The sequence below is a fragment of the Sphaerodactylus townsendi genome, linkage group LG04, assembly GCF_021028975.2.
Source record: "Sphaerodactylus townsendi isolate TG3544 linkage group LG04, MPM_Stown_v2.3, whole genome shotgun sequence".
NCBI classification, from domain to species: Eukaryota; Metazoa; Chordata; class Lepidosauria; order Squamata; family Sphaerodactylidae; genus Sphaerodactylus; species Sphaerodactylus townsendi.
In genome coordinates this window covers 152,339,763-152,354,243 of record NC_059428.1, presented here as the reverse complement: position 1 = coordinate 152,354,243, position 14,481 = coordinate 152,339,763, and the positions used below count along the sequence as shown (strand labels likewise).

Sequence of the window (14,481 nt, the reverse complement as noted above, 5' to 3'; positions counted from 1 at the left end):
TAAATCTCTAAGAGTCACGGCTGCCAAATTACGACTGCTTTCGTTTCACATGTCAAAACAATTTAAATCTTCAATCTGTGAGTGCACCCAGAAAAAAAACACAAAGCCATAGTGACTGTGCTAATCCAAGACATCAGAAGTGCCGCTGTCAGAATGTCTTCTGGGTCCTTCTCAAAAAAGGAAAGCCATGTACGGCCTGAAGAAGCCGGCGCTTCCTTCCACTTAAATGTTTTATTAGTAGATGATTATGAAGAACAAGGATCTGCCAGGTGGAAGCGCCGCTCACGCATTGCAAAGGAAGTGCTAACAGGCTAGTGCCCGCTTGGGCTAGACTGCAAAGCAGGCTGGTATGGATGATATCTTTATTAATGACCAAGATGAAGGAATCGGGGCATCTGACTTATCAGGCAGGGGAATGACAAGGAACTCCACAGAGCTGTAAAAAAAACCCCAACAACCCAAACCTGAGATCACCATTCCAGGTGATCGTGATGAATGGGAGAGTCACACTGGAAAGATTAATACAAATAAAATATAAAATGCAGAAATAATCAGTGGACCTGTGTCCAGGCCTCCACTCGGCAACGAAGCAAACTGGGTCAACTTGGGGGCAGTCGCTCTCCACTCAGCCTGCTTCACAAGGCTGTTGTGCAGATAAAATGGAGAAAAGGAGAACAGTTGAAACTCTGCTGTCTTCCAGAGGCAGGATAAAAAGGTCACAGTCAGATCCTCCCAATCGTAAGTATTTCTAATAGTCATGACTTTGTCCAGACTGGAATGGGCCAAGATATCCTGATCTCATCAGATCATGGCAGCTAAGCCCTGGCTAGCATTTGGATAGGAGATCACCAGGGAAGGCTGATCAGAGACATGATACAGATACAAGCAATGGTAAGCCACCTCTGAGGGTTTCTTGCCCTGAAAACTCTATGGCATAGGTGTCAAACTCACGGCCCTCCAGATGTTATGGACTACAGTTCCCAACATCCTCTGCCAGCATAATGCTGGCAGGGGATGATGGGAACTGTAGTCCATAACATCTGGAGGGCTGCGAGTTTGACACCTGTGCCCTATGGGGTCAGCCATATGCTGAAAGCATTTTCCACATAGTACCATCATGAATTTGCCTTCAAGCCATGACTCAGAGGCCTCGGCTCATGAAGACCCAGAAGTGCCCAGTGTCCTGAGGTGAAGTGGAAGACTTTACAGATTCTGCAAGGAAGAATATCCAGCGGCTGCTCTGGCACCCGAAACCCAGCAACTGTGTAGGTGCGTTTCTAAGGAAAAGGGGTATGCCTGCAGTGGTCCAACGAGAAGTCAATAAGACTTTCTCAGCTAACCCATTTCAAGCTTCAGCTTCTTTTGAAAAATAACCGGGATTGGAAGACAAGCCAGGAGAACGGTGCAAGGAGACCTCTGCGGGAAAGGATGCCCTTCCGAAAGCTGTGCCACTCACCGTGTGAAACAAGACAGGCGTCTGCTCGGCCATGGGCTGCTTCCCGGTGACGGAGAGTTGCGGCTTCGACCTCTCCAGCAGATCACAGAGTCTGTGCCGCCTCTGCTTCTCCTGGGCCTGCTTTTCTTTCTGGCTTTCTTTTGCCCTACAAAACCCAAACATGAGCCACTCCATTGGTTTGTGAACTGCTCAGGGAAAATGCCCCCACCTTCCTTTAAACCTCTCACGCAGCTGTCTCCTACTTCTAGTGCCCTATCCCCCACCCCCACCCCCAATCATGCTGTGCTTCCTTTGTCTGGTTTTAGGATACCCACACTGCATGTTGCAAATGGCAAGTTCAGTCCCCAGCACCTCCAGACAAAGCACATCAGGGAAGAGATGCCAGGGAGGGCCTTTCTCTATTTGAAATCTTGGAGAACTGTGCGACGAACTGGATGGGCAATTGGGCCAATCTGATAAAATGTATAGGAGTCCTGACCACCTACTTGAAAGCCAGAGAGATTTGGGAACCTATGGGGGTCTTTTACTGTAAAACAGGATTAACAAACTGTCTGTCAAGCTTTTTGAAACAGTACCTTGAGAAGTTGGTGCCTTTGTCTTCTAAAGGTGCAAGCGTTCTCTCAGGGTGGGGCCGCTCCCCGTGTTCTTTCTTGCGATCTCTCAAGGAGCTGGTCTTGCTGTTAACATGACCAAAGAAAGGGAAGCTCTGGGCAATAGATTCTGGATGTCCTGAGCCCAGTGAGGTCAACCCCCGCAGTTTCAAAGAACGTCTTTCCTCGACTTTTGGCAGACCAGTTTCTTCTGCCGTTTTGAGATCCTGCCTCCTCCTTTTGTCTTGGGGGATCATTTCAGAGCCCTTCATGGGAACCTGAGACATTCTTCGGCGGACGGTGCGTAGCTGTTGTAGCAAAAAACACTTCCCGGTGCAATCGCTACTAAATTTGAGAAGGAGAGACTTGTTAAATCCTCTCTAAGAAGAGCAACGGACAGTGCAGTCCTAAAAACACTTTAACGGGAGCAAACCCCACTGACGGAACCTCAGTAGGATTCTGAGTAAATCTGCTAGTCAATTCAAGGTGTCTGGGCACTGCAGCAGAACGAATGTCGCTGGAGGATATTGGTCAAGTCACTGCCAGGGAAATTACAATACTTTGCAACAGCAGAACGGGCTACTAGTTGCAAAATGCAGCTCTCAGATTATGTACGGATTTACCCGAAACCTTTTCTAAGGCTTGATCTCCTTCCTCTCCTTTTTCAAAGTGCTCAAGGGCACTCTCAAATAACATATAATCACAACAAGACCGTTCATTCAGAAAGCATTCAAACAGTAAATGGTCGCTTGACGGAATGGCAAATCACAGCAAGAACGTCTTTGAAATGGACCTTCCAAAATATATGAGGTCTTCAACAAGAGGTCTGTCTTGGGGAAAATCAAGACAGCAGCAATGATACCTTTCACAGGACTGACTGCCAAGTCATGGAGCAGAAAAGAAGAAGAAGAGTTGGATTTATATCCCCGCTTTCTCTCCTGTGGGAGACTCAAAGGGGCTTACAAACTCCTTTCCCTTCTCCCCTCACAACAAACACCCTGTGAGGTAGGTGGGTCTGAAAGAGCTCAGAAGAACTGTGACTAGCCCAAGGTCACCCAGCAGGGATGTAGGAGTGTGGAAACGCATCTGGTTCACCAGATAAGCCTCCACAGCTCAGACGGCAGAGCGGGGAATCAAACCCAGTTCCAGATTAGAGTACACCTGCTCTTAAACACTATGCCACTGCTGCTAAATTTGAGAAGGAAAGACCTGTGGCTTTTCAGTTTCAAAGAGTCTTTACTTAAGTAGTGAGACAAGGGGATATACTGTTTTACACATGGAATATTTATTGGACTTGCTATCCCGTCTTTTCCCAGCCGAAGCTGGGCTAAGGTGGTAAACGTGCATATAATACAGTAAAAATTTCCATAAAATATAGCCTGTCTACATAAAACATTGAAACTACAGAATCAATATAAAACCAGATTCTAGAGATGGCAAGAACATGTCGCTCTGGGTGCTGTTATCAGGACTGTTAACCTAAAAGTTTTCCTTCTCCCACCCATCCTAAACAAATTATATAAGTAACGGGAGAGAAAAAGGGCAGATCGGGAGGCCAGCAGAACAGAAACAGGACCGTAGCAGCCTCAAGCAAAGGCCAGATGGGACATCTGTCTTGCAGGCCCTGCAGAACTGACTAAGGTTTGGCAGAAACCCATCTGCAATATACCACAGTCTTAAGAGGGTGCTTCAGTAAGCCCTTCAGTGATTCCACCGGTTGGAGCTCAGGACCAAAAACGCTGGAGACACCAAATCATGCTGGGATGAAAAAAGCAGTGACCCCTCTCCCTCCGACAACCTGGAAGCCAGCAGTTACTTGGACCCGTCCCTTGTGCCAATCAAACATACAAACCCCTGGTGTGAGAAAGCGGAGCTTCATTTCGTACCGTGACAATTGAGAAAACTCTTCTGTTCTGTCTTTCGTCTTTCCTTGGTACGTTGCTCTTGAATCTTCTTCACTATCTGTGGAGCTGTCGCTCAAGCTACAAAAAAGAATCTCTATTATTTATTTATTTATTTATTATCATATTTATATACCGCCCCATTAGAATTACACAGCATCTCACTAACGTTTTGTGGTTGGCGCCACCTCTTTTGGTAGCCATTTTGTGGTGGCAGCCCCCACCCTGTGGCCACAAACTCAGAAAGGCTGGGGACCTCTGATTCAGAAAAGGGAAAATGCGCATAGGGAAAATCGAAAGAATCATTTGTTTGTTTCCTTTCATCTCCCCCTTGCCCCATTGCTGTTACTGTACTCTTAAGAGTACAGTACTCTTAAGTATATCGTATACAGTACTTAAGAGTACTGTACTATTAAGAGTACTGTAACTACTTAAGAGAAATACTTTATCAAATATGGGTATCCTTAGCAGCTGCTAGTACGTGCAATGCAGCATCCCAAGTTTCCCCTTTGGATACTATTGAGCCACCCGAAGAGATTAGTAAAGAAGACTACTTATTTGGACAAGGGTTATGATTATTTTTTCCCCAACAAAATTATTTGGAGAGGGCGGTCTGATCCTGGATACCACAATGGCCATTGTCCCATCTGGTGAGGTTTTGCACCAGTCTGATTCTTCTGTTTATGAGTTCCATGCTGGCAGGGGCTGATGGGAATTGTAGACCATGAACATCTGGAGAGCCGCAGGTTGCAGACCCTGGGCTGCCCTCCCCTAAGTCTGCACTGGCCGACTGCTTGAAATCGCATGGGACCTTCCTTGAGATTCCATATGCTTGAAACCAAATTCTAACATCTCTTCTCACAATAAAGTGAAAAGCAAGCCTCCCCAAATACTTCTTTGACACTGCTGTAATACAGTTCTCACATACGATTCCAAGCAGTCGGGGCTACGGAGGAATATCTCATCCCTCTTTCTGCTGAGGCACAGTATTTAAGCAACCAGAAGACCTTCCTTGCAATATTTTCATCCCCAGAGTATTACAGCCAAATGCACAAAAGAACAACTTGATCTTTATCGTTTATTATAAAGCCTCTCTCTTTTTTAAAAAAAATAACCGGCGATGTAATTAAGTGACTCTGCCTGAAGTCTACTGAAGTCTCTTTACTCTTGATTAATATTGTCCTTGGGCCCATTTTGAACTCTCTTTATTAGTCTTATGCTGGGAATTTCTTTGCATCTCAAGAAGAGAGCAAATAATCAGCTCCCTCGAGAGCCTCTGTCAGAACAAGTCATCCCTGTAAAAAGCGGCAGTTTCCAGAATTCGGAGCGGCTCCTCTGAGCATGACTTCACTTAGGAGACTATCCAGGACTTTGGTTTTCCATTAAAGGCCGTCTTCAGGGTGACCTGCCAAGCCCAGAAATAATCCTCAACTTAAAAAAAAATCTTTGGACAGAGGATAGGTGTAATGCAGCATAAAGATTACAAATATGATATTACCCCAATATGATATTGCAGAGACTGACCTAGCAAAAGGCAGAGATTGCAACCAATTAAATGGGATGGATGGCAAAAAGGCTGCCAGGAGGTGATTTCAGAGTGGGAAATATTCGGGTCGCACCTACCCTCTGTCCAAAGTTACCAGTGTGTACATAACTCTTGTGGTGTAGTGGTTAAGAGCAGGTGGATTCTAATTTGGAGAACCGGGTTTGATTCCAGACTCCTCCACCTGAGTGGCAGAGGCTTATCTGGTGAACCAGATGTGTTTCCGCACTCCTACATTCCTGCTGGGTGACCTTGGGCTAGACACAGTTCATTCAGAACTCTCTCAGCCCCACCTGCCTCACAAGGTGTCTGTTGTGGGGAGAGGAAGGGAAAGGAGCTTGCAGGCCACCTTACAGGACAGAAAAGTGAGATATACATCCAAAATCATCTTCTTCTTCTTCTTGTGAAGGGGGCACTACCCTTGTGCAACACAGATCAGGCCCCATAAAGTTCTACCTTGTTTTAACCTGGGCTCCACCCAGCAGAGGTGGAACTCTTTTTGAGTTTTGCAAACAATGCTTTTTCCTGCTGAAGTGAATGGCAACATTTTTCTTGATTTAGAGTTACCAATCACTTTAGAAGGAAAGCGCATGTTGAATACCTTTTCTTTCTTGTCACAATGGAACCTAAGGTTCTCACCATGTAAACTGATTTCAGCTCCGAGCCCTCATGCTGTCACTCCGGCTCCACTGATAAGGAAAGATTAGGCCCCATTTGAGTGACTTTGTGGCACGTACGAAGCCGAGCACAACCAGGAAATTCTGGCAGAATGACTTGAAGACTGTAATCTTTCAGGTTGATGCTGATCCCCGATTAAAAGGTCGTGTGTGAACCAACTGGCAGGATGAAGATTTTTGTCATTTTGTTCTTAACATGGCATAGGGGAAAGTTTTTCCTGTTTAGATGCTCCTGTTACATACTCAGTATTACAAGCTAGTAATTACCTTTCTGTTTCTTCAGCCAATAACTCACACTTCTGTAATCTTGCGTTCCTTAAATCAATATATACAGTGGGTGGTTCTGGAGCATATTGTAATTTCATTGGAGTGGAGCTTTGACCATTTGTCAATGGTGCCAACATAGGAATATCTCTGAGAACACAAATCATCGCACCAATACATCATCTGTCTTCAAGACACAAGATGCCAAATACATTTTTTTGCTGTAACTAAAAAATGCATATTGACACAATCACTTCACAATCAAAACCCTACACATTTGCAAAGAAGATGGCGAATTATTTCCCATTATGGATTGTCAGTATTAGGCATAGGTAAAAGCCAATTCAATATTCATTGGTTTATGTCAATATCTTTTGTCCTGTTCTTCAGCAAAACTGGTTCCTTCAAAGCGGAGAAGAATCGATGGAAAAGTAAAGCAGAGATAGGATAATTTGATTTAAACATTCTCCTATCACAGAGGAGGCACGCTTTGAAGACTCAGCAGCATCCAGGTTGCTGAGAACACTACAGGGTTGCTCAGGGTTGCTGAGACCACTACAGGCACTCCCTCGAAAAAGATTTGCTCATACCCTGCTTCCCCACAAAGACATTGGCAGAAGAGAGTTACGCTAGGAATACCTGAGGGATTAAAACGCTTCTTTAGTTATTCCCAGCTGCTCAGTTTGACCCTTTGCTCTTTTTTCGCCCTTGGCTTGACTTGAAATCACAGGCTTTGTTCTCCTGCAGTGACAGAACACTTGCTGTGCTGGCTAAGGAAGCAATTTTGGATTCCTAGAGAGACTTCAGTGCTGCTGAAACGGTCACGGGCACTGTGTGGAGAGCCAAAGAGCCAGACAGGTGGATTTCTCAGCCTCTCTTACTAAAGCAACTGGGATCTAGGGCATTTTGTAGCTCCCCCACAAGGTCTCCTACTCATCGTGGTGGGCCCAGCCCTTATCATGCAAGCCAGCCCTGGACTAGTGCTAATTTCTGGGCAGTCGGAATCATAAGCACTGGAAATGGATGTTCATAAAAAGTGGAAAAGGAGGGAAACTGACCTCCCGTCTCCCTGACCCTCATCAAAATGGGGGAACTTGGCCAGCCGCAGCCTTCGGTGCACGAAAAACGCCCTCGACTGCTTCAGACACAGCTCTTTCAGCTTTCCCATGAGCTTCACTTGATACGCAGCCTGGTGCGTTTCTGAAGACAAACACACAAAAAAGAGAATCTTACATTTCAATAACAAGAAATACCCCTCACAGACCAGGAATTGGCAGATTACACAGCAAATAATAAGAAGAAGAAGAGTTGGAGTTATATCCCCTTTCTCTCCTATAGGAAACTCAAAGGGGCTGACAAACTCCTTTCCCTTCCCCCCTCACAACAAACCCCTGTGCGGTAGGTGGGGCTGAGAGAGCTCAGAAGAACTGTGACTAGCCTAAGGTCAACCAGCTGGCGTGTGTGGGAGTACACAGGCTAACCTGAATTCCTCGGATAAGCCTCCAAGGCCCAGTGGCAGAGCAAGGAATCAAACCCGGTTCCTCCAGATTAGAGTACACCTGCTCTTAACCGCTACACCACTGCTGTTCCTTTACTAAATAAATGTTGGCGTCCAACAAAAAGGGCTGTGAAAATAAAAACCAGAGCTTCCCACCCAAAGAGGTGGACGTATGGACGTGTTGAAAGATACTTCTAATAGGTAGCCTTCCAGCAATACTAAAAGCCTAGAAGGCCAGTCACTTCAGTACAGCATCTATGGCTCAGTTCAAACACAGCAGGACTGTGGCTTATTTTAACAATGATCAGCATCTGAAATTGGGATTCGGCTCACAGGTTCTCATTCTAATCCAGGTTACCTGGATGAATCCTGGCTTTATCTCCCTCACTCTGGCCAGGCATCACTGGAACCACAAGGACAGCTTAAGGTGACAACTCAGGGTGAAACCAGAGCACTAGATCCCGTCTACGCTGGCAATTCCCACCAATTCCCCCTTCTCACTGCAGACGTCCCTTCTGTTGCTCCTCAGGGTCCTGTACCACCACCACCCCAGCAGCATTTCCTGAATATCAATAAGCGGGGTGGGGTGGGGTGGGGTGGAGGAGAGCGCGATTCTGCCATCAGATCCCACCCAGCACATTGGCATTGCTACACTATACCAAACTGCAGTTTGGACTAATTGTTAATAAGCTATCTGCAAGCCACGGTTTCAGACCCTGGTACAACGCACCCTGACACTGCAGTGACCTGTGATTCAAGGGTCGTGCAAAACACAATGAGGTTTTATTAAAGCACAGTCTCAAGTTACACCTGGAGCAAGCATGAAGCGGCATGATGGCATTCCCCCAAAGAGGTGGGCTCTTGAGGTGGGGCAGAGGTGGGACCTGCCAGATTCTCCCGCCTGTGAGGTCAGAATCACAGTGGTGGTTTGCATGTGTAATGCGATTGCTTCTTTGTCGATGATCTGCTGAATTCCAAATCGTGGGTATGTGTTTTCCAGCAAACTCCAATGATCATCTCACCGTGGTCCCCTGAAGGGAATGCTGCTTTCTGCGCTGTCTGACTCCTTTGAGTCTCGTTTTGCACCTCCAGGTCTTGCAGAACCTTGTCTAGATCCCACTGCTCAGTGTCCTGAAAGCAAGAGAACTGAGTTGGAAAAGACCCCAAGGGCCATCCAGTCCAACCCCCTGCAATGCAAGAACACATAATCAAAGCACTGCTGATGGATGGCCATCCAGCCTCTCCAAAGAAGGAGATTCCACCACACTCCGAGGTAGTGCATTCCACTCTTGAATAGTCCTTACTGTCAGGAAGTTTTTTCTGATGTTTAGGTGGAATCTCTTGTCCTTCACCTTGAACCCATGACTGGTGGAGCAGAAGAAAACAAGCTTGATCCCTCACCAACACGACATCCCTTCAAATATCTAAACATGGCTATCATGTCACCTCTTCACCCTCTCTGGCCACTTCAACACTTCCATTTCAGAAGGCTGTGGATTTATATCAAAGGGCTTCTGGAGTACAGAATATGGAGACACAACTTGCCTTTGAAAGCATTGTTTTGCCATTCCTGCTTCAACAGAGGTCTAGCCACTTAAGAGAGCGTTTGGGGAAAAGCAGACAGCTACAGTACCTTGCTCTAGCTAAACTGCATCATCCAGACGATGCAGAACCGAGCTGAGCAAACGTAATCCCAAGCAAGTTGCAGGCCCGATCTACACATGCAACAAGGATCTGATTGGGCCAGCTGGAATGAAGAGGGCCAATTTTGAATGTGACACTCAATAAAATCCCCTGTATGGAGGAGAGATTATTATTTAGAATATGGAGGTTCTATTAGTGGAGTGCAGCTATTGTACACCCTTGACTAAAGAACGGTACACTCCTATCTTGGATGCTGGTCCTCTTCCACCAAGCACGCAGCTTCTGGAGGGACACACATGGAGCCCTGGGGGAGGGAGGGGACACCCGCCTAGCCAGCCAGATCAGCCGAATCAACCCTGGCGATCAGTGAGGCGACAGATGTCGCAGCCGGATCGCCCTCACACCCATACACCACATAATTTTAGACTATCCTCTTTATGATGATCTTCGAAGAGAATTATTGGTGACCCGTTTACAGCTTAGAGATTCTGTCCATAACGAACCGGTAATCCAATACTCATTGAAAGATGGTGATTCTGGAACTACTACTATTGACTCTAGATTTTCAGTAGAATTCTTTAAAGCTAAAGCTAAACTTGTTTAATAACTGGGTTTTACATATTGTGTTTATCTTACTACTTATTCTGCATGATACATAGTGTGTTTTATTGATGTCCCGATGAAGTTTTATTGACTGTTATCATTTCTTTATTGACATACCAATGAAAGTTGAGGTTTATGAATAAAAGTACAAACACAAACACATTTTTTGTTTCTCCCCTCCGCCCCTCCCCAACAAAGCCCATTCACAAATGACAGTTTCAGGGCAGACCATAATAGCATTTGTCACAGCACTCTGAAGAAGACCCAAACTGCCAAGTACAAATGAATGGGGTCATGGAGATAACAAACATTCCAACGTCTTCCCTTTCATTCCCTTCCAAACAGTGTCATGCACTAAAAGCTAATGCGGCTCTGATTGTTATAATCTCCTTTTTCTATCGTCATTGTCTCAAAAAAAAAAAAAGAGAAGCTTTTTGCTAGCTGATAAACCTCGATGAAAGCAAAGAGCCACGATTAGTGAGATTCTAACACGGGCAAGATGGTGCTTTTGGCTTTTGAACGCAGCTAATGGCAGCTTAGCAGCCATGGGAAGATTGACTGTTTGAAGCACACTCTTATCTGGTGAACCAAATTTGTTTCCCAACTCCTATATTCCTGATGGGTGACCTTGGGTTAGTCACAGTTCATTGGGACTCTCTCAACACCACCTGCCTCACAAGGTGTTGGTTGCGGGGAGAGGAGGGAAAAGGCATTTGTAAACTGCCTTGAGTCTCCTTGCAGAGAGAAAAAAGGTAAAGTTTCCCCTTCAGTCGTGTTCGACCCTGGGGTACCGCTGCAAGCAGTGATTTCACAGGCAAGCCGTTTTTGTGGGGTAGCTTGCCATTGCTTTCCCCGGCTATTCTTTACCCCCTAGCTGTGTGCTAGGTACTCATTTACCAACCAAGAAATGGATGGATGGCTGAGTTGACCATGAGCCAGCTGCCAGGATATCTGACCCACAGGGGGCTCGAACTCTGACCGTGTGAGTGGCAGTGCAAGCACTTAACCACTACGCCATGCGGCTCCTTGCAGAGAGAAAGGCAGGGTATAAATCCAAACTCTTCTTCTTCTACAAACTTACAAGGCTGAGAGGTGGTTATTCCACAGGCCAGAGCAATGCCCCTTTCCTTTTCAACCGCTCACAGAAACATTCAAGATACTGTAAAATTTCAGAACAAATCAAGCTAGTTACTAATTCCCAGTGTGGTATAATGGGTCAAAGGCTGGCCTAAAGAAAGACCTGAGCTCAAATCCCCACTCGGCCATGCGGTCTGCCATGTAATTGTGGGCCAATCACCCCCCCCCCCCTCTCAACCTGACTGCGCAGGGATGTTGTGTGGGGGGAGAGGGAACTCAGCCATCATCGGTTGAGACTCAGGTTCAAGTTAGACCTTCATATTCCAATGAAGACAATCAGTTTCCTGCCCATAAGCAATGACTGATTACAAAAGAAAACCAAAGCTGGCTATTCAACCGGGGAAAAAAGAGAAATATGACCATACAAACCTCAAAGGGAAATGTCAGCTCTTGAGGGTTCTTGGCTGAAACAGCTCGCTGCCCACTTTTTGTCTCTACTAATGTCCTTTGTTCCTTTTTGCTGGTAATTTCCCTTTGTTTCTCTCTGTCACTGAAAAAAGGCGATCCTTCTGCGGATCGTGGTGCATGACCCCAAATCTCCTCGCCTTTCTTGATCACTGGATCCAATTCGTGCTTACGTGGATGGAACTCAGATGACATCATGCCTTGTTCGCTTGGTGGATCTCCAATCCCCAGGACAAAGCCATCTCCATCAAGCGTGGCATGTCCCCTTGATCCAATCTGAATTGCATTCTGTTTTTCCTGAAAAGATGAGCTATCCAAATCTTCATTCCAGAGCTCTTGTGGTTGTCTCATGACTGCAAACGGATTCTGCAGGTACAGAAAAGGCATAGGTCATGGCTCCGTAAAAGAAAGAACAGGTATTCCAAATCAGAAAGGTTTGTGATTTCAAACATAATGGCATCCAATAATTACATGTCAGTTCCCAGCAAATTGCTTGCCATTATGATGAAGGAAATGGGTACTGGTGTGGGAAGAGATTGCACATTACAAAAATCACTGGAGATACAAAACATCTATATCTGCCCTGGGGTCCTAACAGTGACTGAACCTTAGCAGTGGGGGCCAACCTTTGCTCCACTATTCCACATATAAGTACACCATTTTGTTTTTCCCCATAGAGTGAAGAAGAGTTTGGATTGATACCCCACCTTTCCCTCCACAACAGATACCTTGTGAGGCAGGTGGGGCTGAGAGAGTTCTGAACAAATTGTGCAATGGAAGAGTTCCTAGTGGTAAGACTGCCAGTTCGGTACCCAGAGCATCCCAATAAGTATCAGGCAGCTACACTGAAACATGATCAAGGCATGAAGTAGCAGAAGAAATCAGTGACCTGCAATGCAGTTTCATCCAGAGAAAAGTCTTCCAGTTCCTCAGTCAAGTCAGGAATCAGACTGGATAGATCTCGCTGGAAGATGAAAAGCTCCCCATCTTCATCACTATCAGACTGTCCAACAGCACAAAGGAACAATAAAACCCATTCAGTAATGCCAAGACTGGGAAGGATCTTGGGTCTGACAAAGGTGTGGCGTTTTACAAGTTAGAACACAACAAGGAGGTAATAAAGACTATACTTTGTTTCACGTAAAGATATTAGTAGACTGTATATTTCTCCGCCAAAGAACAAAGCATGCAAAGCTCATGATTCAGTTTTCCAATGTAATAGTTAAAGGCAGTTCCTGAAAGCACAGAGACCCTCCCCCAGTCTGCCTCAAAGAATCTTTCATTGTTGTGTTTTCAGTATCTCTTCTACTACTGCTATTGAGTTTTCCACAGCTGACTAAAGAGAGAATTGGTTTACCAAAAACAATATGAAGGCAGGAGCTGTTCAGTCAGGCAGTCAAGGAGCTTTTCTCAATAAACAAGCAGTGCAGTTCTGGGATTCCAAGTGGGCCTAATTAAGATGGCTCTCACAGAGAACTCTATTGTCTCTGGTGCTAGGAATTAACCTCATGCCCTTCTTAATTCTAGCTGTGGAATGACAAACTGTGAATCACAAACCATCCTCTTGAAAGTACTGCAAAAGTGGAGGTCTGCTCTGCTGTTCTCTTGAGAATGGGTGCTGCTTACCTTTGAGATGTCAGAGTCCATGGATGGGATGTGGTCTTTCACTGCAGCCAGAACTGTTCCCCATTGGAAAGAAGCCATTGTAAGGTCTGGGGGACCCAGTTTATCATCGTTTTGATCTTCAGAGGCCATCTGAAGTCTGTGGCAAGGGTATTCTACCAAAGCAGAGCATCAGAAGTTGCCGTTAAAGAAGACAGAAATCAGCAGAAGCGCACTGTGGGGTTGTTTGCACAGACAAATTTGGAGCTTGTTGACTTTAGACTGGTGGGATGAAATCCCTCCTTAATCATGAATCCAGATGACCTAATGCCAGTCACAATCTTTCAGCCAAACCCATCTTATCTAAGGGGCAAGATAATAGACTTTTGTGATGTCTGCTGCTACAAGCTTCTTGGCAGAAGAATGATAAGCCACTAAAAGAAATTGAGACACCTATCACTGGATTTGTGGTTTGAGCACCAGTATTTCAGCACTAGTGGATGGGCACCTGAGTAATATAGTAGCTTTGTTTCTTCATCTGATGGTTAGTGTGGCTGAGATGGATAGCCAGTGCAAACAAGATGGCAGGACTGGGCAACAGGAAGGCACAGGATGCAGTCTTAAAGAACACTGCCCTGGAAGTAAGCCCTACTGAGTAAAACTGGACTGTCTTCTGTGTAGACCTACTGAAGATTACTCCTTCAGACATTAAAAAAGGCCAGGATTAAAAGCAGAACAAGCTACTTTCAGCCTAACCAAGACCTAGATGACACCCAGTGTGGTATAGTGTTCAGTTCGCGGCTCTTAAAGGCAGAGTTCATGGGGTGACGTCACATCCCGACATTTATTAGGCAGACGATGTTTATGGGGTGGTTTGTTGTCATTGCCTTCCCCAATTTTACCCCCAGTAAGTTGGATGCTCATTTTACCGATCTCAGCAGGGGCAGAAAGTTTGGAGGGCAGTAACCATGGCAAAGGCGCTTTAGCCCCGCCTCCCGAGTTTCCACGGCAACCAGACGCCAACGGCAATCCTCCCCCCTTCAAACTGTAGATATAAAAAAAGGAGGGCGGGGAAGTTGTACCCCCCCATCTAACATATCCCCTTTCTGTCATCCCCCCCCCCTCCCCCGCTCCCTCACACCTCTCACCACCTTCCTTCTA

General features: G+C 45.8%; 1 protein-coding gene across 1 annotated transcript in view; it reads right to left on the bottom strand.

Moving 5' to 3' along the window:
• DNAAF8 (dynein axonemal assembly factor 8) overlaps nt 1-14,481 on the bottom strand; it is a 60,306-nt gene that overhangs the window by 45,265 nt on the left and 560 nt on the right. Inside the window, exons 2-11 of the mRNA XM_048494173.1 lie at nt 14,250-14,365; nt 13,345-13,496; nt 12,608-12,721; nt 11,683-12,084; nt 8,952-9,060; nt 7,490-7,631; nt 6,435-6,581; nt 3,933-4,028; nt 2,032-2,391; nt 1,457-1,601 (exon numbers count right to left, since the gene is read on the bottom strand). Of these exons, the coding sequence (XP_048350130.1) occupies nt 1,457-1,601; nt 2,032-2,391; nt 3,933-4,028; nt 6,435-6,581; nt 7,490-7,631; nt 8,952-9,060; nt 11,683-12,084; nt 12,608-12,721; nt 13,345-13,496; nt 14,250-14,365 (1,783 nt within the window). The remainder of the gene's footprint in view (nt 1-1,456; nt 1,602-2,031; nt 2,392-3,932; nt 4,029-6,434; nt 6,582-7,489; nt 7,632-8,951; nt 9,061-11,682; nt 12,085-12,607; nt 12,722-13,344; nt 13,497-14,249; nt 14,366-14,481) is intronic.